The sequence below is a fragment of the Lepidochelys olivacea genome (assembly GCF_965140295.1).
Source record: "Lepidochelys olivacea isolate rLepOli2 genome assembly, chromosome: 17".
NCBI classification, from domain to species: Eukaryota; Metazoa; Chordata; order Testudines; family Cheloniidae; genus Lepidochelys; species Lepidochelys olivacea.
The window spans coordinates 17,129,220-17,155,316 of NC_140427.1; the positions used below are offsets into that span (position 1 = coordinate 17,129,220).

A 26,097-nucleotide genomic window follows, 5' to 3' on the forward strand; every position below is an offset into this window, starting at 1 on the left:
GCTAACTGATTCAGAAATGTGCTTCACAGGAAATAGGCTAACTTGTATCATAGTTTCTTTTTGAATATAACTTCATTGTACTTGGTCCATCTTTCCTTAATCTTCATTTGAAAAAAAGCTACTTTTTTATAACTAACCAAGACTGCCTTCTGCTTGTGCTGTCTTGTGTCTTTCTAATGGAAAACATAACTACATCTCCAGTTCAGAAAGGATTAAATAGGCATTTGTTTTAAGCTTTTTTTCTTTCAAAGCTGTAGTTCTACAGCTGTAAACATCCCAACTGAAAATAACTGTTCCTCATAAATTAAACTCTTCTCTGCCAGAAATACCAGTGTTCTGGATCATTTTCCTTTTTGTAGAATGGCTACTTCAAACTCTCATCTCTTGATCTAGGCACCCTTGCTGGGACATTTTCAGGGTCTTAACTTAGCCTTGAAATCATGGTTCTAAAGCATGTCAGAACTATTTCTGCAGGAATAACACTAACTTTTTATGCACTCATCTTAACTCATGCCAGATCCTCTTGATGCAACTTTGTCACTATTGCTGGTATTGAGGACCCAGTATAGTTAAATTGAAACTGGAAGAAGTAACTTTTGCTTGCCGCTCTGAAAGGCCTTTCAGAGTGGCAGGGTTAGTGGGATAATACAAATGTCAAACAGACTAAATATGAAAATAAGTAAAAATCTAGAAAATAGTGGGAAGGAGAATTCTCATCTTATGCTTGATCTTAGAATTGATGTGTAAACTAATTATGTTTAACCAGTTTGTGTAGCGATTTAATATCAGTCCTACCGATCTATCTCCACTGCTTTTTTTTTTCATACTGTAACTTTGCTTCCACTTGTACATCCTTTCAGGTAATGGTAGGAATAGGCTACCATGCCAGTGGAATTCATGCTTTCTTAGGGCAGGTCTACACTAGAAGCACTACATTGGTGCAGCTTCAGCATGTCTGGTGAAGATGCTCTATACTGACGGGAGAGCATCTCCTGCTGACATTGCGCTGGTGCAGACAGCACTTAAGTCACTAGCTTTTGTCACGCAGGGGTGTCTTTCCTCCTCTTCTTCACCCCCCTCCCCCCGTGCCCCACACACCTAGGTGATATAAATTAGATCAACTTAAAGTGGTAATGTAGACCTTCCCTCAGACTGAGCTTTGGCAAGATCCATTTGATATTGCCAAAGGCAGGACCTTCTGATTTGGTGATCTAAGCCACCCTGCAACACTCATGCTTATTAGGCATAAACTTCCCTGTGCTCTTTGAGTCCAGGGTAGATCAACTGGAGCACTGATCAGATGTCTAGCCTCTGTAAGAATGCTAAGTATAGCTATCTAAATGTAATAGGATTCCATAGAAATAACTGGATCTCCTAATAACAAATTACTCAAATGATAGTAATGCTTTTCCTGGCCTTGGTAGAACTGGTAAAGGTAGTTTATATCTTCTGAACAAGAAGGCTGTAATGTGATTTCCTGTAGGAAATCAACTAAATACTTGAGAGCTAAAACTGGATAGTCAAGCTAGCTGCAGTGACTCAAACCTGGTATTCACAAACTGTATTCTGAAGAGTTGCTTGAAGAGAGAACCAACTTGTCTTACAGCAGTTCTGAATAACAATGCAGCCTAGAACTATGAATAACAGGTTTAGTGTTTTGCTGTTAGCAAGGGAAAAGAAGCTGAAAAGGTGCCTTTGAGTTCTCTTGTGCATGTTATGGGAAATGTTGCTGGTGCTATGGTTGTGTGGCTTTTGTTTTTGGTATTTTGGGGCAGAGTGCTAGACTGTTAACATCTCTATATGGCATATTCCTGTGTGCTGTCATCCCGCTTCTGGTGGGTGGATTCCCTGGAATGCATGCTGCTATTATGTAGAACAGCATAAAGCGATGCTGGCTCAAGTTTCATACTCTGAAAATCAGTGGGTTCGACCACTTTCATAACGAGTATGTTATGGGTTCATACCAAAGACCTCAGATAATCTGAGATAGATAGTAAGCGAGACAATTACTTTTGCAACTTCTAAGGATTTGAATTTGTGACTACCTTAATCTGTTTCCTAAATGTACCAGTAGCAATTTGCCATAACTTGTGCCTGTTTCCTCCTTGCAGGCAAATGAACTAAAATGTCAGACTTGGTTATTACTGGTAGTAAACCTTGTGGAAATGATGTGTTCAAGTGAATTATCTTGCTTTCTGGGAAAACAAGACCAGATAGTTCAAATGGCTGTTTTGAACCTAGAATGCTTACATGTGATGAAGGCCTTCAGAGATTCATGGGTATCCTAACTCTTTTGCTAATCCCCCAGTTTGCTCTCTGATTTGGGGGGGCATACATCTGTCAACTTGTACTCCTTCCAAGATGGAAGGGAGGGGGTAATTATAAAATCTCCCCTTTAATTTTTGATGCTATTTTCTCTTAAAGGAAGATAGAAGAGGAAACTCAACAGTAGTGGTCCTATGCCATTCTTCACACTTAAAGGATTTTCTCAAATAAGAAATATAAGATGATGGGGTGTGTGTGTATTGAGGATGGAAATATAAAGAGCAGTGCTTCAAGGCAACCTTTACAACAGCCTGATCATTTAGCTGTTTTGGGACTTGACTAGACTAAGCCACAGAAAAGTATCACCATAACAGGACGTTTAGGATTAGTTGAAAGCTTTCTTGGCCACATTTCCGCATTCAGAAACTAGTACTGTACAGAAACACAAACTAAATGCAGTGAGGTAAAACCAAGGTTGGCTTAAGTCTTCAACTTGTGCAGTAGGTGCTACATTAACTAATTTACTGTGATAATACTACCTTTCCTTTGTCATACAGTGGATCAGTTCTGTTCTGTTCTGGATTCCACTGCTTGTCTTCTAACATGGGTCTGTCTTATCTACTAGTACACTCAAAGAACATTACAGTGTTTATTGGGTGGCTCTTGGCCTGCAAGCCTTCTGTGTTCCTGAGTTACTCAAGGAATCTTCTAACTGCCCCTTTGTAGATCAACTTAAGGCATGGCTACACTTGCAGCTGTAGAATGCTTTGAGTTAAACCAGTCTTCGGAGAGCGCAGTAGAGAAAGCGCTGCAGTCTGTCCACACTGACCGCTTCAAGTGCACTGGTGTGGCCACACTTGCAGCACTTCCAGTAGCATTGGGAGCAGTGCATTGTGGGCAGGTATCTCAGCATGCAAGTGACTGCAAGGTGCTTCCCAAATAGGGGTGGGGTGGAGTGTGACAGGAGTGTGTTGTATGTATGTGGGGGAGAGTAGGTTTTTGGAGGGCTGAGAGTATGTGAGCATGCTGTCTTCTAAGTTCAGACAGCAGCAGACCCCCCCCCCCAGCATTCCACAGTAATGGTTACTTTGTCTCCAAGCAGATAAGCAGCCGACTGTCAGAAATTGATTTAAATCACTAGTCGGGGAGCCTCGATTTTTAATCATGGAATTTTTTTTTAAATACACCCTGGTCTTGCATGAGTTGCTTGTGTTGTGATGAGAGCACCTACCAGCTAATTGCTTGCCTGGTGGCTTTAGGTTAAAGCTGCTCCTCCCAACTAGTGAAATAAGGGTTGTGCAATACAGTGTTGTAGCCTAGTTTGTATCATTAAAATGGTCCTGCGTCTTTCCCAAAAAATCTCCTCAAGCCCTATACCCCCTTTCCTGGGGAAGGCTTGATGATAATCCTCACCAATTCATACAGGTGAACACAGACCCAAACCGTTGGATCTTAAGAACAATGAAAAATCTATCAGGTTCTTAAAAGAAGGGTTTTATTTTAAAAAAAAAGAAAATCATCTCTAAAATCAGGATGGAAAATATTTTAGAGTATTCAGATTCAAAACAGAGGATCCCCCTCTGGGCAAAACCTAAAAGTTACAGAAAACAGGAATAAACCTGCCTCTTAACACAGGGAAAAATCACATAAAACAAAAAATAAACTAATCTGCCTTGCCTGGCTTACCTATACTGGTTGCAATATTGGAGACTTGCATTAGGATGGGTTGGAGAAGATGGATTTCTCTGGCCTATCTCTGTCCCAAGAGAACAAAACTTAAAGAGCACAAATCAAAGCCTCCACCCTGTGCCCCCCCCCCCCCCCCCCATTGGTCCTTTAGGTCAGGTGCCAGCCAGGTTAGCTGAGCTTCTTAATCCTTTGCAAGTAACAGGATGTTGCCTCTGGCCAGGAGGGATTTTATAGCACTGTATACAGAAAGGTGGTTACCCTTCCCTTTATGACAGGCATATATGTAGAGCATTATAATATACCTGTTTTGTGACTTAATTGGGAACTATCTGAATTTTTATTAGTGAATCGGTAATAACTTGTCTAGCATCTTACCAATTGAAGAACAGTGAGCTTGAAAGAGCTCAGGTCTTCCAAGCTCAAGTCTCTTTACAGATAAAATCTCACTTAAACCAAACAGATTACTGATAGTGTAGGAATAGTGGTGTACCTAAATCTAAACCTGCATAAGGACTTGCTTACTGAAGTAAAACCTGATACGATCTGCTGTTGAACCAACTATATTTTGCAGAAACAGAGTGTAGAAAGGGGTATGAGAAGAGTCTGAAGTAACTTCTTCAAAGCAGTATAAAACCACTTATTCATAAATGTACATTTGCACCACCGTTGGCTTGAACTTTCAATTGCTGGTCAAATAAAATTCAAATATCTTGAAGAATCCGGGGATTAAAAGTACTAATCAAATCTGAGTACGAGAACTCAAAACACTCTACTGAGGCAGATAAACATTATTCCAATCCCTGAATCGAGGAGTGAGGCACTGGAAGGGACTCCCAAGCAAGCAACTAGCTTAAGGTAAACTCCTCAAGCGGAGGACCAGGTCAGAAAAGGTTCCCAGGACAGTGGGTAGCACACACTGTTCCAAAAGGCTATATTTAACGGGACCATGTTGACTGGACCAGATCTCTGCAATCTGTGGGTTGAGCCAGCACAAGGTGGATATAGACAGTCTGGCATGTTCCAGGAACGCTTTAGTGGCAGCAGGAAACTACGTAAGCGTGTGGCACTGAAGAATCTAAAGCTACTCAGAATGAGAACCAGTAGCTGTGTCATTGGGGGGGAGAGACAAAGAAGGGATGCAACAGAAGACTCAACTCTTAGTTATATCCTACTGTAATTGAGAACTACTCTGGTAATAGTCACAGCTTGATATGGGAAATACAAGCTGCTAGAAAATGAGACTTCAGTAGTCTGAGCCCTAGTCTTCAACAGTGCTGTATAGGTGGCTGTAGACTGGTATCTCTCACCCTGGGTTTAATCCACTGAACCTCTTAATGAGATCTTAAGACCACTTGTTCAATAATCAAACTACACTCTTAAATCTAGTATTAAGCAGAGTAATGACTCTTTAACGTAGTGCAGAGTACTCTGACTGAAGTATTCATGTGCAGTGGTGGGTTGTCTGAGTAGAAGTTAAAAAGTTTAAATACCATACATAGCTGCTGCATTTAGCCATGGGGCTCTTTCTGCTTAGTCACTTTGATACCTCTGCCTTGCTTTTGGTTTTGTCTAAAGGGCTCTATGCCTGTCTAAAGGGCTCTAGGCCTATATAAAGGAAGGGGAATGCTTGTAGTTTGGTGTGCATTTAATTAACACTTGAACTAAAGCCACAGCCCATGTAATACTTGTATTAAAGGCTTCTTTCTGGCTGATTCCATAGGTGCAGCACAAACCAAAAACACTTTGTACTGCGGAACTGAAGGCTGAGATACCGACAAAAGACTTAAATTGCATCTTAATTGAGGCATAAAGATTATGAATATAGTTAAAACAGAATTGCAAACTTTAATTTCAGAAACTTAAATACAGAAAACTAATCAAATCAAGAGGCCAAGGAAGACAAGTGAGGTGCTTAAAACCAATTATTGGTTGACTCCTGCTGCCTAGTGGTACAGGGAGGCTTCAGGCATTGGAGCCCTCTTTTTTTTTTTTTTTTTTTTTCTTCTTCTTAATTTGTTCATGTCACTACTGGGCCATGTTTCATGGGAGTTCCTCTAACTCCCATGCATCTATACTTAGGAACAGTTTACCCCATCTGTAAGCAGTAACTACTTCAGGTGGGAATTGACATACTTATAAATCACTGTAAAACAGGTATGTTGTCTTCATCTGGCGCCTTTAAATGCGGAGTCCTTCAATCACTAAAGGTTCCAGCCAGTACAAGACACAGCAGCCCATATGCATAGCATTAGAGCTTGCTATGAACACTCTGTGCATGCTCCCTTCTCCTTGCAGTTGCTTTGCTCTGTTCAGTGGGGAGTTAATTCAGAGATGAGTCAAGAGAGCCTGATACTCAAAGTCCTTCATGGGACTGGCTCTAGCTATCTGGGACTGCCTAGTCCTCCATGATGGCTCACAAGTGTTGGAGCCAGCTCTTCTAACTGGTTATAGACTAGACCAGGGGTCAGCAACCTTTCAGAAGTGGTGTGCCAAGTATTCATTTATTCACTCTTAATATAAGGTTTTGCATGCCAGTAATACATTTTTAACATTTTAGAAGGTCTTTCTAAAAGTCTGTAATATATAACTAAACTACTGTGTGTAAAGTAAAGTTTTTAAAATGTTTAAGAAGCTTCATTTAAAATTAAAATAAAATGCAGAGCTTCCTGGACCGGTGGCCAGGACCCAGGCAGTGTGAGTACCCCTCAAAATCGGCTTGCGCGCCGCCTTTTGCGTGTGGGCTACAGGTTGCCTACCCCGGACTAGACATTGGACTCCTGCAAAGTGAGTGACTAAGGACAACACCACTTCCAGAACCAAACACAATTAAATTTTTCTGACTTGCTCTCCCTCAGTCTCATCGTGCACAACACATCCACCCACTCACTGATAAATAAAATCAAGCTATTGCTTCCATAGCCTGTAACTTCAGGACCAAAGTTAATGCCTGAAGAAAAGGTTAGACCAAGGACTTGTCTCTACTGCAGAGTTAGCTCAGGCTAGCTTAACTAGAGAGAGTGATCACAGTGCAGAATAACACCTGATCAGCACAGTAGCTGAATTAGCAGAAAAGAGGTGGTGTATCCCCACTGCATTACTAGCTTAAGCAACAGCAGTGCTCAAGGCTCACCTGAAAGGAAAGGAGTCTGAATCTGATGCTTAAAGAGAGTCGGGGAGGGGGAATAGGATGTTGGTAGGGTAGATTGATAAAGGCTTGAGAGGAGTCCAGTAGGTCACATGAGACCCATGACATGAAGCATCTCATCAATGAGGATGTAGAGATGCAAGTGCTTGATTGTGAAAGAATGAATAAGTTTTAAGCTTGTAAGCCTAAGGGCCTGATAGTTCAGAAATGCTGAGCCCTTGTAGTTCGTTTAGGCAGTTCATGGGGACATTAATTTAAATCTCCAATTTGAATAATTTAAATTAGTAGAAAACCTTGATTTTAAATCTATTTTAATTGTTTTGTTTTGTACGTGGTCTTCGGGGGGTGGGGGCAAAGTTGATTCTCATTGGCTTTGAACTATTAAGACACCTTGATTTGCAAATAAACATAACCTTTAGACGAAAGTTGTATTTTTGTTTTGCTAATCAGGAGGATACAGTATATCTATACACACTTATTTAAACAATTCTATAGCTTCACTTGCGTTTATATTCAGATAGGTGAACTATGCATTATTTATTGGATGGTTTAACTAATTGTGTTCAGCACTATTTGTATACAGATCCAAATTCAGTTAAATACAAACTTATATATATTCTACTGTGAATGTGCTGGATACTTGAGTCTACTAAAACCATTTTGTGTTTTGAAACAGCTGTATTTATAGTGAATTGTACTTATTGTGTCTGGTCACAAACTTCAGTATTTTTGAACTAGTTATCTCAGTCTCTTATCTCCTTTTTCTTCATAGATTGGAAAAGAAAAACCAGCTTTTCTGCCTTTTTAACTCCCACTTGTTTTCGTAACTTTAACTAGTCATTGAACCAAACTAGACGAATAGACTAAAATGAAGAAAATATTCTCTCTGCACCTGCAGAAGAGGCTACTGCTATCAAAAACATTTCAACACACTGGTTCCAGGTGCCTATCCAGTGACTTCCACTAGTTTAAAACTTTAGCAGGAAACATGCTGCCTTGTGGGTTTCTATACTGAGTTTAAATTTTTTTTATTAAGTTTAGGCCCATCATAGGCTGATCCCTATTTTAATTTAATAGGGTTTTTCTAAAATCTGTTTAAAATCTTTTTTTGGTCTAAAACTTTTTTAAAAATCCATCCTGCCTAGATTTCAGTTAGAGTTGTCTTCAGTACCTCCTAAAAATCAATCCATAAGCAGTTGGGAGGATAGAAATGTCAATGTCTCAGAAAAGGAGAGAGTAGGAAATAGGAGAGAATTCCTTAATTTACTTCTACTTGGTCCATCTCTGCCTTACAATAAAAGAGGTGATATAGGAAAGAAGCTAGGATGGAGAAGTCATCCTCCTAAGAAGTGATAAACAATGGAAGTGGATGACACCACATGCAGAAAGGAGAGTAATACACACATTCCTACTTAATATGGCAGTTTCTATAATGCCTAACACTGAAGACAAATCTCTAATAGTGAGGTGGATGAGATTGCTGTGAAGCAGTTTACTGCTTGCTTGCTTCAGGGAATTCTGCATGACTTTGCAATGCAGAATTTGTGCAGAATTAATGATCTGCATAGAATTTCATTTTCCTATGCATAATTGGTGCTGCAGAGCTGCTGGCTGCCACTAGGGGCCACTGGACCCAGCAGGGCCCAGCTCTTCAGCTTGCAAATATAGGACACTTGGCCGGAGGAGGGGGGAGAAAGATGGGGAGCTGAGGGTTCTGGGCAGCTGCAGTTCCCAGCATGTTCTGAAGGAAAGAGGTGGTGTGCAGGAAACTCCATACAAGCCCAGGACCCAGCCTCAGTCAGTTTCTCTATCTGAATCCCTGGACTTTGGGCAGTGGAGGGGGAGAGCATGGCTGGGCTCTGGGGAGTGAGGGTGCCTGAGACTGGAGGGATAGTTTGTTTTTTTTTTCCCCAAGACATGGCCAGCTGGCACATGTGACACACCCAGACTGAAGGGACCAACAAAAGCATAACAGAGGAAAGAGGAACTGGGTTGTCTTAAGTGTTTCTTTTAACTCTCTACTCCTGGGGGAATCTTTTTGTTGTCTGTATTGTTAGACATACTTGCTGACAGGTATTTTGAAATTTACCGAAATAATTGGAAACTGGTGTGATGATATGACAAATAAAATATGCAGAACTCTAAAACACTCTGTACAGAATTCCCTGAGGAGTACTAACAGTATCTTTGGGATAAGTAATGGAGGAAAAGCCATTTTGGTATGTTGGTCCCAATGAATTTGGTTATGACCACACCTTTCACATTATCGTACTGCCCATGAACATGCTGGGACTACTAGGTCTAAAGCCCTTTTTGAGACAGCTTTTCACAAGCACATTAAAAATATGTCATGATGTTGTTACCTATTAATGCAGCATAATTTCTTGGCTTAGTATCCTGGTTTGATTATTTGGGGAACAGTTCTGAATTTAATCAGCCCATGCTTGAGTTGTGGTGGTGGCAGTGTTACTGACTCCTCTGTAAAGGAAGTTAGTCCTCTGTAATACTGGTGCCAAACCACATCTTGTCCATCCCTTCTACGTTTGAATCCTGCGGCTTCTTTGTGCTAGTGGAAGGCAATAAAGAAACTGAAGCTGCATGTGGCTTTTATGGGCTGGAGGTCCAAACATCTAGAACTGTAACTTGATGCTCAAGAAGACCCTTTTGCAACATCTCTAGAATTGTTGTAGGTTTGGCACTGGACATGCAATCCCGCAAGCCTCCAGAGATACAATGGACTAATATTTACAGAAAAGCTGTAATCACAACTTCATTTAAGATACTCCACTACACATAATGGAATCCTAAAGATGACCTTGAAAGGAAGAGAAATTGGGGTTGACCTCTTCTGTAGAAGTCAAAGGTGTGAATATCCTTATTTAAAATCCTTCTTGGCTTTTTACATTGGACTTACATGATTTTTTTTTTTTTTTCCTACCTTGGAAAATACTAAGCCTTGCATCAGATATCTAGGAAGCAACTCCTGGTTAGCAAAAAATATTTAAATTTGATAGCCGCCTCTTTCTTCCAAGGAAAGGTTAAGGCCTTGTTCATACAACACAAAACGAAGGACGTAAATCCAACTTTGTGTCTCCATTATTTTTAAGAGATGCAGGCATTTCAGTTCATGCAGTAAGCTTTAAGGAACTGCCTTTTTAAGTATCCACATAGATTCCCACCCCCGGTGCATACGCACATGATGTGCATGAGTTCAGAATGTATCTAACCAGCAGTATCTGTGAAGGCAGTAGCTGTACCTTACACACCCTCATGCCTCTCAAGGGCATAAAGGGTGGAGCCATCCAGATGCCACTCAGTTTCTTGCCACCCATGACAATGAGATGGAACAGTCTTGGTGTTCTCCTTCCAAGTACACTCAGTTTGAGGTGAATTTAAAAAAGCTTATGAAGGGACCATTTGACTCAAACTGTTCCACAAGTCTGTTGTGCACTCCTTAAACAGTCAGCAAATGCTCCAGATATTAGAGGTAACCCCAGGCTGTGGGGATTAGAGACTTTAAGCATCAAAAGAGCTATGCCTCAGTGTTTTTCGTTCGTTTTACCCTCCATGTCCTGATCCTCAACTTGAGCGACTTTAGGTTGAGGTAGCTGAATTGTTTTGAGGTTCCGGTGACATAAGGGATTTATGCATAGGAGCAAGATGTCCCAAGCTATATGGAACTACAAAGTGAGAATGAGATGCCCAAGGTGGCCAGGATTGCATCCTATATTGAGGCACGTTGGGTGAAGGAGGAGGCATCCACAGGAGTTGAGCTCTGTCCACCTCATGCTTATGATTAGATAGAATGGGATGTCACTTTTCCTCAGCTCCTCCGTGTGTGTGTTGGGTGATAAAGTAGCAGCTTCTAGAAGATGCAGGTTAAGATAAACAATAAAACTTGCCTATGGGTGGTGCTAAGTCCTATGGAGTAGCAGGACTCCATGAGAAGTCAGTTCCAGCAAAGAGGGGTGTAACTCAACTGGATTTAGAGCCTACAGATAGGAGTGAAACATCTAGCAAAGGAGACAGGGCTCAGAAGAGATCCTCAAAGCCTAGATGTTGTAAAGGTGGGTGGAAATGAGGTGATTTGTGCCAGGGTAGAGTGATACTGCAGACTCGTGCAGTAATGTCAAAAGTAGCAGAAAGGAAATTCTCCTCTGTTCAGTACCAAGCCAGATGCAATAGAGGGTACCAGGATTGATGGTACCACAGGTTGTCAACTGTCAGCAAATGACGGGGGCAGAGTTGATGCCAAACTAGAAGTGATACCTACTTAGGTGTACATTCCCACCCAGTTAGTGGAGCTCATAGGAGCAATCACTTACTCAACAGTGGCAAAAGCTTTTCTTTTGACAAGGTGGTTTTTTTTTTTTTTTTTTTTTTTTTGACAAATCATCAGATCTCCAGGCTCATCCAATAACTTAAGTCTGCCTCAAATAACTCAGGCACATGGCTTTCTTGACATCAAATGTCTGAGTTCACTTCAGACCACTGTTGTCTTTCAACCAAGCAGATACAGTATGAAATTATAGGGGGTTGTAGGAGTTTGACTCCTGAAGGAAAAATTGGGGAGCAAATGTGCACCTCTCTCTGACTCAGGCTATGGGGTCCCCTGTGGACTCAGTCTTACAAATATCTTTTGAAATAAGACCTGCAGATAGCTTCTACCCATTGTGAAGGGAGCAACTATTCAGATCCTGACGGGCAATACTGCAGCAGTGTATATCAACAGGTGAGGAGTATGCTTTTAAAATTGGCAGATGACCCTAAACTGGGAGGGGCTGCAAGCACTTTAGAGGACAGGATTAGAATTCAGCAGGCTCCTGACAAATTGGAGACCTGGTCTTAATTCAACAAGATAAAATTGAACAAAAACAAGCACAAAGTACTTCACTTCAGAAAGGAAAAATCAACTGCACTACTACAAAATGGGGAATAACTTATGAAAAGGATCTGGGGGTTATAGTGGATCACAACTTGAATAAGAGTCAATGTGGTGCACTTGACAAAGAATACTAGTCTTTTTTCACATGTTAACAGGAGTGCTGTATGTAAGACACAGGAGGTAATCGTCCTGCTCTGCTCAGCACTGATGAGACCTCAGTTTGAGGTACTGTGGTGCCCAGAATTGTCTTCAAATTTGTCCACATTTTTCCTAAAGTGTAAAGTCCAGAGGACAGCAACACACAACAAAAGGTTTAGAAAACCTAATGTATGAGGGAAGGCTAAAAAAAGTGTCATGTTCTGTCTCAAGACAGAACTGGTGGGAGGGGAGAACCCAGGTTAATATATTAAGGGTGGCTGTAAAGAGGTCTGTGAACAGTTATTTGGCATGTCCACTGAAAGTAGGACAAGAAGTAGTGGGCTTAATTTGCAGTAAAGGAGACTTACAACTTTCTAACTATAAGGCTAGTTAAGCTCTGGAATAGGCTTCCAAGGGAGGCTGTGGAATCCCTAACATTGGGTTTTAAGAACAAGTTAGACAAACACCTGTCAGGGATGGTCCAGGCATACCTGGTGTTGCCTTAGCATTGGGGGCTGGAGTAGATGACCTCTGAGGTCCCTTCCAGCCCTACATTTCTATGATGCTAAGGAGGGGCATGATCAACACCTGTCAGGAAGCAATTCTTCTGTAGGAACAGTGTCTTCAGAACTACATCAACCTTTTAGCTCTATATATTGGGGGACACAACAATCTGGTTCATATCAGAAGAAATAGCTTCTCTAATGCACAAATGGACTTGAGAGCCATATCCTATTGGGGTTCCCACTCATGGATATCTTTGACCATCTAGAAGGCAAAATATGACCTCTTCTGCTTGGATGAATGAGTCAAGCTCCAGCTAAGATGCTCTTCTGATTCACTGGGACAGCCACTTCATATAGGCCTTCCCACCATCTCCACTAATTCCCAGAGTCCTTTGGCAGGATGAGATGAGGGAACCATTTGATACTCCTAGCATCAGGTTGGCAACACCAGTTTTTACTTATTTTTATTTTGGAACTCTTCCATCTTGTAGTTAACCACCTATTGTTACCACCTCTTCTGGACCTGGTTTCACAAAACTATCATCTAATCCTTCATCCAAATTTGCAGTCTGTATCCAAGTTCCCTCTAAGCTGCATGGCTGCACAGCAGCCTATTAAGCACCGCTCAAGCTGCAGCGGGGGGAGATGCCCCTCCCTCTGCCCAATCCCAGACCTGCCATGGCCAGGGGAGAGAGCTTGCGGGGAGAGGGGGAGAATTCTCTCACCCCCCCCCCCCACCACCACCACCAGCCCTGAGGCAGCTGACACCCCTGCATCTCAACCCTCAGCCCCACCCCCACCATATGAATTTTATGTGCACCAATATGGAGGTTGTGTCCCACACAATTAATTCTGCACATGTGTCTGAAAATTACAGGGAACGTTGGGCTGAATCTAACAACTTGAATGCTGGTTGGTTGACCTACATGGGTAGAAGCTGCTTGGTATAGTTTCAGGACTTTCTGATTCAGAGCAGGTAAGTATCCATCAGGTTAAGATAGAGAAATGTTTCCTTTTGTGCCTGAGTGGACTAGTAAACATTGCCTTCATCCGCTGGAGACGTCCATTCCTGACACCTTGAGCTATAAACTGGTTTGAGTCCACTTGGCCACAATATCAGCCTCTCATCCTCTCATACAAGATTTCTCAGTCTGTTTTCCAACAGTACCTTGATTTCTGAAACTGCAAATGTATTTCCTCTGTCTAGCCATTCTGTATGGGATTCCATTATTGTCCTTTCTTCTGATAGAACTGCCTTTCAAATAGCATCAGATTGTTTTACCTATCGAGTAAGACTGCTTTCTGAGTGGCCACCAGTTCAGCTTGCAGGAATGAGTGAGATTCAAGCCGTGGTGGTGGTGATCATTCTGCTCTGTGTGTTGCAAGGACAACTTTGAAACAACCTTTAGGCAAGGTCTTATGCTTTCACCTGAGCAATACATATTTATGCTTTCATTTCAAGGGGCAAAACTTCATATATGGATAGTGATTTCTTTAATATTAAAGGAATACTTTGGGGAATTATGCCATAATGGGAGACCCTAATTTCCTGGATAGGGATGGAGAATAAATGCTACCAGCACTGGTAGGGCCCCTTTACCTGTGGGTGTGATAGATGACCATCTTTTCTTTACCAAGCTGTCACTGAAGTAACGAGGTGGTGCCATTTTAGACCTGGTTTTAGTAAGTAGTGACAGGTTTCAGAGTGAGAATATCTTAGAGCTGGCTGTCAGAAATAACCTTGGATCAAGAGCCAATTTGGTAAGAATGAAATAGAAGGCTAATCAAAACCATGTCATCAACTGGTGGTTCTTTTTTTTACTTCAAAAGAGCAGACTTGGGGAAATCAAGGGAATGAATTAAAGAAGTCAATTGGGCTGAAGAGCTCAGTGACTTAAATGTGAAGGAGGCTTAGTTTTTGTATATCTGGTTTGAAGAAACTCGATCTGAAATTTTCATCCCAAGCAAGAGGGGAAATTTGTAGGGAAAGGCTCCAGACCCCACTGAATGAATGACCACCTCAGAAGTTTAGGAGTAAGCAGAGAGCCCATAGGGAACAGAAAATAATTGATCTGCAAAGAAAACTACATTGCAGAAGCTAGAAAATGTGGGAATAAAGTAAGGTTTGCTAAAAGTCAAGATGGATTAGTGTTTATCGAGGAAATTAAAATGGTGGTGGCTTTTTTTTTAGTTGTATGAACAAGGATGGAGGAGGTTAAGTTGCTATGCTGTGTGGATGAGAAGGAGATTAAAGATAAACTAGATGTGGTCCAAAACCTAAATGTGTCAGTTTTCAATAATATGGAGCATGAAGGCAGTGCAGCTGATGGAAATGAGTGTCTAGAAATGGAAACCAAGCTCTTTTTTATATATATATATTTTTTTTTCTTCCACCTCCCAGAATACTGAAATCTGGCATGTTAGACTGATGGTCAGTAGTAGTGGAGTTCCTCAAGTACTGATCTTTAGTGAAAATACTTATGACCTTGGCACAAAAAGTAGGTGTGCTAATGAAACTTGCTGATACCCAGTTGGGAGGCATTGTCAGTACAGAGGAGGATGGGAATATTATACAGGAAGATCTGGATGACATCAAAACTTCACCCCATTTCTCTCCAGTCCACAATAGACACACCTGGATATGTAGGTCAATATCAAATAACCATGAGCAACCAGTGTGGCTGAAAAGGCAAGTGCAGTTTTAGGATTGCATTAGGAAAGGCATTTCCAGTAGAGAAAAGTATGAATGCTGTTGTACAAGACATTGGGAAGACCTCATTTGAAATACTGTGTAAAATTCTGGTCATCCATGTTCAAGGGAAAAACAAATGAACTGGTACAGAAAGCTAGTAGGATGATTAGGTGAATGGAGGACCTATCGAGGAAGACTGGAAGAGTTTGGCTTGTTTAGGTTGGCAGAAAGAATGCTGAGAGGGGATGTGATTGTTCTTAATAAATATATTAAGAGGGGTAAGTACCAGGGAGGGTGAAGAGCTGCTTAAGCTAAAGGACAGTATGACCACAAGAACAAATGAGTATAAACTGGCCATGAATATATTAAGGCTGGAATTTAACAGAAGGTTTCTAACTACAAAAGAGGGGTGAGGTTCTGGAACAGACTCCCAGTAAGTTGTGGGGGCAGACAACTTGCTTAGCTTTTTAAGGTCACTGGACAAATAAGATTCAATTGAATTACAGGGTTGCTTGTGATGGTAGAGGGCAGGGCTCAACAGCCTTGGGGCTCACTTCTAGTTTCTTACATTCCTAAAGTTCAGGCTCTGGGGTTTCGATCAGGAAGGGCTTCTTTCTTCCCCCTCCAAAATAAGTTCTGGGAAGCTTATCTCCTTGCCCTGAAGCATCAGGAATGGCCATGGCTGGAGATAGAGCTCTGGCCCACCCCACCTAGAGCCCTATCTGTGTCATACACTTAGTTTGTTGGTTTGTGCTCTCATGTTTGGGTCAAATTGATCACGATTTCGGGTTGGGGAAGGAATTTTTCCCCTAGGTCAGATGGGCAGTGACATTGAGGTTTTCACCTTCTCTGCAGAATGTGGGTACAGGTCACTTGCCAGGGTTATCTGAATGTACTTCACTTAACCATTTCTCTGGAAACAAGGGGGCTTTGAGCATCCTCCTGCACCCCCAACCTCCTTCTGACAACATAAATTACTATAGGTTCAGTTCTCCTGCCTGGGGTCATGAGTCTGTCAGACTCCCACTGCCCTGGGTGGGGAGCCAAAGCCCAAGCCCCACTGCTGTGGGTAGGGAAGGGGTCAAAGCCCAAGGGCTTCAGCCCCAGCCAGGGGGCCTGTAAACTGACAGCTGAATCCCTCAGGCTTCAGCTTCCACCCTGGGCGGTGGGGCTTGGGATTCAGCCCTGAGCCCCAGCAAGTGTAAGCCAGCCCTGGCAACCCCATTTAAATGGGGCCATGACCCACTTTCGGGTTCTGACCCACAGTTTGAGAACTGCTGCCATAATGTATATGGCCAGCCTGGAAGCACAACAAGCAAGATACAAATAGCCTCCCAGTCGATGAGGGGGACATAAAATAGAACCCCTGGCACTAGTTTCTTCTAGTCTTTTTCCCAACCCTAATCCCACTAGACTACCTTTGGTCCTTGTGAACCACTACCTTGTGACTAAGTTGTAGGGACACTGACTTGTTTCTGCTACTCTTCTGGATCCTGAAAGACTTTTCAGTTCCTTCAAAAGAAAAAATACTGGTTAGAAATACTGACTTTTCAAATACAGCAAGAATAGTCTCCCCATCTTGCTCCTGTGCTCTGACTCATAAGACTAAAATATACCCTCCAACACTCAGGATACCACACTACATAGTAAGTACCCTTGCTATTGTGTCAATTTTGAGGTCTGCAAGACTGACTACTAAATTACAAGTCCTCTGGCATTGCCTGTTGAGCCTCAAACTTGTTCTGGCACTTACCTTCTCAGGATTTCCCTCCTGGATCTTTGGCTTCTCTTCTGAAGCAGGCAGATTAGGGATCATGATAGGAATTTAGTCCCTACTAGATACTGGACTGAGCCTAGGGACATACGACATATAAAGTGAGTTGTAAAATTTTTTTGCAGGTGGTGATGAGGATGATGAGTTAAGGGACACCAGACCCTGACCAGTGACTATTTATTTTTATAACCAGTCCTCCTCCCAACCTCTGTATGCTAGTTAAGTATGCAGATTATATTAAAGTGCACAAAGGTTCACAAGTTTTTCTTTTCTTTTTTTTTAAACAGAGCTCAACAAAAATCCAGTGGAAGGTTTTTCAGCAGGTTTAATAGACGACAATGATCTTTACCGATGGGAAGTCCTCATTATTGGTCCTCCAGATACATTGTAGTAAGTACTAGCAATCCTAGTAAAACAGCATACCCTGGCTTGTTAAAACTTCTTGCTGAGATTTTAATCGCAATGTGTAGTTAGAGAGCCTATTCCTTCACCCTCTCTCTTCCCTGGTCCTTCTCGCATGAACAGAGAGCAGCAATACCCAAAGGTGCAAACAATTCAGTGTTTGTTGGGATGAACTTCCAACAAGCAACAATTCCAATTTCCTTCCTCAGTGTTCCCCTTCCCAGCTCTGATGCCACAGAGCCTTGCATGTGTCCCTGTTCCCATTCTCCCCTCCTTAGCAAAATATGATTCCAATTTCCCCCACCCCTGTTACACTATAGTCTGCAGTCTATCAGGAAGTAACTTGAATTCTGCTTAGCTATACTTAAATTTCAGTAAAATGATTTGTTAAACTAACCAATCCTAACATTGTAACATGATTATCTAACTAATTATATCCCACCACTTTAATTGGTTTAAACCCAACAAAACTAATTATACAGCAGACAGAAACAATCCCAGAACCAGACAGATTATACAGACAAACAATAGGGAAATGGGGATGACCGTGATGGAACAACAAAGAAATGAGGATTTCACACCCCAGCTATTGATAAGTGAGTTCCTGCCAGACAGGATGCTATCAAACTAAATTTTATTTAAATCTTCTAGGCTCTTCTTTCTCTGAAGGTGATAGATTGGATCACTTTTTTTAACAGTCCAAAACTGCCTTATTTCAGTGTGACTGGTGAAGACATGATCATTCGCTTCCTAGCTTATGGCTACCTCTGCTGCTTAGCCAAAGATCTTAGCCTAAGAACAAGGCCTCAGACTATCCTAGGGAGAGAAGGCCTATAAGCAGGCAGAGTGATTTTGATTCTTGTTTAGTACATCTAACTGAGAATTTAGGTACATACGTTTATCATTGAGCTAAAGTATAGGCCTTTGCAGACAGACCTGAATATCTATATCCTAACAGTAGTGTTCACATTAACCCTAATTTAAGAGTAAGGCTTTAATGACTTGGTGCTCTTTTTACAGCAGACATAGCTGCATTACTGAATGTGTGCTGCATCTTACATTGCAAATACCTCTCATAGCAAAACTATTTGCAAGTTCTAAACAGGTTATTTTCTCTGTGGAACATGAAAAATGATCCTTCGTTGTGCATTTATTTGACCCCTCTTTGGGGAGGGAATAGAGGAACTTCTGGAATCCTCTACTTGCTCATAAGAATGGTCATACTGGGTCAAACCAAAGGTCCATCAAGCCCAGTATCCTGTCTTCCGTCAGTGGCCAGTGCCAGGTGCCCCAGAGGGAACGAACAGAACAGGTAGTCAAGTGATCCATCCCCTGTCACCCATTCCCAGCTTCTGGCAAACAAACTTATGATTACCATCTATGCCCAAGCTGGCTAATAGCTGTTGATGGACCTATCCTTCATGAATTTATCTAGTTCTTTTTTGAACCCTGTTAGTCTTGTCCTTCACAACATCCTCTGGCAAAGAGTTCCACAGGTTGACTGTGCATTGTGTGAAGAAATACTTTTAAAAAAAAAAAAAACACAAAAACCTGCTGTCTATAATGTCATTTGGTGATGCCTAGATCTTGTGTTATGAGAAGGAGTAAATAACATGTCCTTATTTACTTTCTCCACATCCATCATGATTTTATAGACTTTATCATATTTCCCCAGTCATCTTTTTCCAAGCTGAAAACTCCCAGTCTTATTAACTGCTTCTCATATGGAAGCTGTTCCATACCTTAATCATTTTTGTTGCCCTTTTTCTGAACCTTTTCCAGTTCCAATATCTTTTTTTTGAGATGGGGTGATCACATCTGCATGCAGTATTAAAGATGTGGGCATACTATGGATTTATATAGAAGCAATATGATATGTTCTGTCGTCTTACCTATCCCTTTCTTAATGGTTCCCAACATTATCCTTTTTTGGCTGCTGCTGCACGTTGAGTGGATGCTTTCAGAGAACTATCTGCAATGACTCAAAAATCTTCCTTGAGTGGTAACAGCTAATTTAGACCCTCATTTTATAATTCTAGTTGGAATTGTTTTCTAGTGTGCATTCCTTTGCATTTATCAAGATTGAATTTCATCTGCAATTTTGTTGCCCAGTCACCCATGTGCACGTAGCCCTTCGTCTACAGCAGATCTCTCAAGCTATATGTTCCCTCCCTCCAATGCCCAACAGGGCTCCAAATAACTCACTTAAGGATTCGGGGGTGGGGCTAGAGGACAGTTGACTTGTGTAATGCAAGGTGCTCCCTGCCCATGAATCTTGGGACCCAAATTTAAAATACTTATTCCTCTTTCCAGTGCCTGGAATCGCTCAACCTAGAACATGCTTATAAAGTAACACTTAGAAGCAGTCTGAATGTACTGATATAAATGGATGGGTAACAGTTGTCAAGATAGTCAAGCCTTTACCCTGAAGACTACTAAGATGCCCTTATGGCAAGTCCTAAATCTTTGTTTATGGAAGTAGAAGCTGTATTGAAGAATTAAACCACTGTCTTGCCATTACTCTTGCTTCAAAGGGTTATTGGAGCATGCACTTTTAATTGATGGTACTTCATTTAACCAAGTGAAATTTTGACCAGATAAATTAAGCAATGTCAATAGCTGACTGAAACCTTTTGAGTGCTACAAAAATTACTTGGCTCTAATCGTAGTAAGTATATCATTCATAGAATATCAAAGACCAGTGGCACAAAAGGTTGAGACAACTGGTAACTTGGTTAGCTGCAGCAGATAGCCACTGATGTCCTTTGTGCCTTGTCAAGCCTTATGTATTTCATACTGTATTTAGTGTCTTTCCAAAGTCTGCTAAAGAAGACTTAGTATGTTTGAGATAGGCATTTCCCCGCATGGCAACCCTGTACCTGGTTTAGCCTGCCAGTTGAACCAGTGTCATGGGGCATGACTGCTACTGCTGCCTACTGGCAGCTACTTGGGGTGTAAAAGAGGTAGTACCTCAAAGTCAGGACAGTCACATTTTTCATTTATTTATTTATTTATTTTTTTGCACCAAGCTCTGACATAAAAATGGTCATAATGGGTCAGTATCCCATCTTCTGACAGTAGCTACTGTCCTATGCCTCAGGAAAATGAACAGAACAAGGCAGTTATTGAGAGATCCATCCACTGAGCCACAACCGTAGTGGTGGGGTTGCATGCCTGACCATCTTGGTCAATAGCCATTGATGGACCTGTCCTCCATGTATTTATCTAATTCTTAGACCTTCACAACATCCGCTGGCAAAGAGTTCTATAGGTTGACTGCATGTTGTGGTAAGTACACACAGTGATTATTAGCCAAGATGGTCAGGGATGCACACCCCATGTTTTGGACATCCCTTAAACCTCTGACCTCCAGAATCTGAGACTGGATGACAGGAGATGGATTGCTCAATAAATTGCCCTGTTCTGTTCATTCCCTCTGAAGCATCTGGCACTAGTCACTTTCAGAAGATGTAATAGTGGGCTAAATGGGCCATTGGTCTGACCCAGTGTGGCCATTATTATGTGAGAGCTGGCTGCAAAGTGAGGATCAGTTTAAAAAGAAACTCGGAGTGCAACTGCCCTGATTTTCAGAAGTACTGCTTCTCCTTCTATACCCATAAAATCAAAATCTGATAGTGGCCTCTCAAACCATTTGCCCCCCATATCTAATGGGGTGAAACCAGCTGCATGCTGGCATCAGTCCTCTTGAGTCTCCTTCATAGCCATTCTGAATTATGCAACGGACAACCTGCAAAGGGGCATTTACGTAAGTAGGGCCCTACCAAATTCACAGCCATGGAATAATGTGTCCTAGTTAATGAAAGTTGGCCTCCCCCTGTGGTCTTTTTGTGTGCTTTTACCCTACTTGGGGGCGGGAGACCAGTGTTTCTCAAACTGGGGGTCCTGATCCAAAAGGAAGTTGCAGGAAGATTACAAGGTTATTTTATAGGGGTCATGGTATTGCCACCCTTACTTCTACACTTCCTTCAGAGCTGGGCAGCCAAAGAGTGGTGGCTGTTGGCTGGGCACCCAGCTCTGAAGGCAGCACCCCACCAGCAGCAGTGCAGAAGTAAGGGTGGCAATACCAGACAAGGCCACCTTACTTCTGTGTTGCTGTTTTCAGAGCTGGGCAGCCAGAGAGTAGCAGCTGCTGAGGGCCCAGCTCTGCAGGCAGAAGTAAGGGCGGTAATGCCATATCATGCCATCCTTATTTCTGTGCTGCTGCTGGCAGTTGGTCTGTCTTCAGAGCTGCGCTCCCAACCAGCAGCCACCGCTCTCTAGCGGCCAGACTGTAAAGGCAGCACCGCTGCTAGCAGCAGCACAGAAATAAGAGTAGCAGTATTGTAACCCCCCTTACAGTGCCCTTGTGAACCCCCATCTCCTTTGTGGGTCAGGACCCCTACAATTGCAACACTGGGAAATTCCACATTTAAATAGCTGAAATGATGAAATTTACAATTTTTGAGATTGACCAAAATGGACGATGAATTGGGTAGGGCCCTGTACATAAGGCAAAACTGATAGAAAACTCTTCAGTCTCAAAAAGCTTACAACAAAAGTCATTGAGGAACTAGTATGTTTAAGTCCTTTTTGTGGATCATTGTGCTCTACTTAGTCATAGTGTAAGTGATCTACAGCTTATTCTGGACAGGTTTTCAGAGGCAGCTAAACAAAGCTTGTGCTCAAATTGGTTAGTCTCTAAGGTGCCACAAGTACTCCTTTTTTCTTTTTGCGAATACAGACTACAATGGCTGCTACTCTGAAACCTAAACAATTTGAATTCACCATCAACCGGGGGCAAAAAATGAAATCCTTTTCTAACCAGTCCCATCAACCACTGCGCAAACATCCTCCTCAATGGTATAAAAAGCATGTCAAACGCTTCACATTGTGGTAGTACCATCTCAAGTGATAGTTCCCTGATTCAAAAAGCCTGGCTTGCCTTTATTTTGTGTTTGGTATTTCTTGAATCATTCATCATAGGATACTCTATCAGCAGATCATCACTGTTGTCAAAACTGATATTCAGTGTAGCATCCCTTTATACAGGTGAGAGAAATGCTGTCTTTGCTCTCTTCTGAAGGTCTGCTGGCAAGACCAAGTATCAAACTTTTCATCCGGGGGGGGAGGGGAATGGAACAAACCACACTGAGACAATGGTTATCAGAAGCTCAGCTTTGATTGACAGGTCACATCAGAAGTGGGGGTGCTGGACTTTTTGGGGGCATATAAGATGAGCTGAAACTCAAACGCAGCAAGGGGTGGTCAGTGTAACTGCCTCTGCCACCCTTGAGCACCATCTCAACTCGTGTGGCATAAGTATTTCTCTTGGCAAACAGAGCCAGGGACAGACCTGAATGGGGGACAACTATTAAAGGTTGTAAACATTTTGAGTGACTGTTGGGGGGGCGGGGGGGAGGTGAGAAAGAAGGACCAAGCATCGTGCTTTGTCTCCAGTGGGAGCATGCCAGTAGGACATCTGTTAGCAATCTTGCTGCTTGCAAATCAAATTACACAGATGTGAGAGTGCACAAGATGCCATGACCTAATCTTCACAGTAGCAAACAGCCATATGTAAATCATAGTTCAGGGTGGCACTCTGTAGCTGTTGATTTGCTTATAACTACCATTAGGGCAGAAATCTGGGAGCTGTAACTTGTTAGGGTCTCACCTTTTGTTTTCTTTCCTCCTTCTCCAGTGGGAGAAGGGTAACCACCTTCTGCTGGATATTCCCTAGGCCAGGGGTTCTCAAACTTTTTTGCTGGGGTCCCCTTTGGAAATATTTCAGGCAGTTGACACCTCCAATATCAGGCCACCCTTACTTCTGGCAGTGGCACTGCCTTTAAAGCTGGGCACCTAGCCAGCAGCTGCTGATCTCTGATTGCCCAGCTCTAAAGGCAGCACAAAAGTAATGGTGGCAATACTGTAATTCCCACACACACACACACAGGCTTTGTGACCCCCTTTTGAGTCAGGATCCACAGTTTGAGAAATGCTGCCTTATGCTCAAGCAGATTCAAACGAAGTGGTGTCCTGCTTTCTCTGAGATGCTTCCTGCCCCCATCCCAGCCTAGCAGTGGAGCCGCCAGGACTAATCCCTTGCCTATAGTACTGATTTGCCTGCTGCAAGGGACTGCTGAGCATCTGCAGCAGGGAGAGGATAGTAGCTGCTTCAGTGAGGGAGGCATTGCCCCTACTTGACTGATTCAAGCAACTCTCTAAATTTCAGGGCTCAGAATGATGAGCTTACAATAAGATTCTGTCTCTTTGCAACTTAACACCCAGGTTGGACGCCACTGGCTTAATTTCACTGCTGCACTCGATTCAATTTCCTGATCTCCAGAAATGTCCTATTCTGACTCAACTCGGCTGACTTCAGATGGGAACTGAACAGCTTGTTTAAGGTCTAAGTGAGTCTGTCTGGATCAAACTAAGTGAACCCTGGGTGCTTGACTCATTCTTCTGCTATAATCATTAGACTGCAACTTATGTTCTGTATGAGCAAAGTCATTATCTTTCTAGCTTGCTCCTGTAAGCATCTGGATTCAGCAGCCAGAGTCCTGTCTTGTCAGGGCTGTTCACTATGCCCAGTATGAAATGGGAAACTCCTATTATGAGTCACAACATTTAACAGGGCAATAAGTATAAACTGCAAAGGTGTAGTTTATAAAGGTACATCAGCTTGTATATGGCAATAGCCTTTCTAATTGAAAGGATTAAAGGCTTATTGTTGGCTTAGTGTATGACTCAAAATACTGCATTCTCCTTTAGGGACTTCCGTTCTAGATATATAACTCTTTTTTTTTTTTTCTTTTAAACCATCAATGTTGCAAAAAATTTACTGAGGGTATTGAGCTTTAAAAGGCTCTACAATTTACAGTACCCAAGCCCCTAATTCAATTTTCTTTTCCTCTCAGGATTTGGGATTTCTTGATGCCTCTGCACTAGTTTTATATTAGCGTGCTATCAAGTATTTAGCCATCTCTTCCTGAACACCACTCTGCTACTTCAGTCTGTCTTTCTTATATTGAGGCAGTAACTTGCCTATCATGAGTGTCCAACATCCAATCAATGTCTCAATTGTAGTGTGTCGTCGTCTTTGTTAGAAGTCCAAGCCTCTTTAAGCTGTAGCTGACGGCGATGGCAAACTCCTCTGCAGTTGCCATAGTATTCTACTCATAGCACTAGAGTCTCCACAACCTCTCTCCCAACTTCCAATGCCAGGCCTTCTCTACTGAAACTCTACATCTACTCCATGAAGTAGTAGGAATAAGGGCAGTGTGTGGTAAGAGGGGAAATGAACTTTTTAACATGACATGTTTGCTTGTTTCTTGCTTTTCTATCTATATAGGGATTCACACTTACCAAGACTGTATCTTCCTTGGCTTCAAACTGCCATACTTAAACCTCCAGATCAGTTAAGTTTTGAGTCTAGGTGCATTTGTACCTAATCTATGCTAAATGGGACCTCTCTCCTGTTTAACTCCAACCCAGTTAGATTGGTCAAAATATAATTATCTCTGTTAATGCTAGAAAACAACTTGGCTGGGCTGGTAATGAGCCCCTTGATATCAGTGCAGAAATCTGATATTGGAAGTATTGGTCAAGAATGATGGTACTAAGGGTCCTGAGAACACTGTTTAGACTATTGATTTGGCAAGCATTCCTGAGATTCCTTGACTTAATAGGTACTCCTAAATCTAGTACTGCACCAGTAAACCTAGCTATAGAGCAAGCCTGTCAACTGATGAGGTGACCCACATGTGGAACATGAACAGGTATCTGGGTTGTGTGCTTGCTTTTCTTCTGGGAGTTGAACTGGGGGTGTTGATGGGATCCCCAGTCATGAGAAGGCAGTGGGAGCCTGGCAGGTGACTTCTAAGCAGTGAGTCTAAATGTTCAGTTGTTCACTTAGCTAGCTGAGAGCTCTGTGGAATTTTGAGTTAAAATGACACTTTGTCCTCTGGAAAAATAAAATCTCCTAAACATTGTAGTCTGAGTATTTGGAGGGGATGGCAAGTAGCTTGTAAAAAGTTCTTATCCATCCATTGTGTAAGCTAATGCTATTACCATGAGTGCCAGTGTTACAAAATGTTTAAGCCTAATATAGGTTAGTGTCATCTGACTCAATTTTCTAGTGTTGGCCTTGCAAAGAACTACTTACTGATAAGTCTTTAATTCCCCAGTGAAGGTGGCGTCTTCAAGGCTCATCTCACTTTTCCAAAAGACTATCCTCTCAGGCCGCCGAAAATGAAGTTCATCACAGAAATCTGGCATCCAAATGGTAAGAATTGCTACAGTTTTAGTTTTCTGTAATTGTAAATGAAATTGAAGGTGTGGCTAAAAAAAGCCAGAGTTGAGACATCCTGATATAAGAAACCTGTAACAACCCCACTGTTTAGCTAACTGCCAGATCTTGTTATATACTATTTCTCCTCTCCATACTTGACACTTCAGGGGTTTAGAGGTCTGCTCTCCAAGCATCTGCATCAGCCCTCCCAGGGTTTAGGCAGCATGTATTGATGGGCTGTGTCTGACCCAGAGAAACAGGTGGGGCCTTCTCCTTAATGTAAGTCTTTGGTCTGGGAAAAGAAAAAAAAC

At 42.1% G+C, this 26,097-nt stretch overlaps 1 protein-coding gene across 2 annotated transcripts in view; it reads left to right on the forward strand.

Annotated features, from left to right (window-relative positions):
* The window catches only part of UBE2G1 (ubiquitin conjugating enzyme E2 G1), a 41,335-nt gene that overhangs the window by 5,850 nt on the left and 9,388 nt on the right, over nt 1-26,097 (forward strand). Inside the window, exons 2-3 of one of the 2 annotated variants that reach the window (XM_084650632.1) lie at nt 17,382-17,484; nt 25,683-25,780. In XM_084650632.1, coding sequence (XP_084506758.1) covers nt 17,382-17,484; nt 25,683-25,780 — 201 coding nt within the window. Of the gene's footprint in view, nt 1-17,381; nt 17,485-25,682; nt 25,781-26,097 lie in introns of those variants that run through there. The other variant, XM_084650631.1, reaches the window with a different exon arrangement.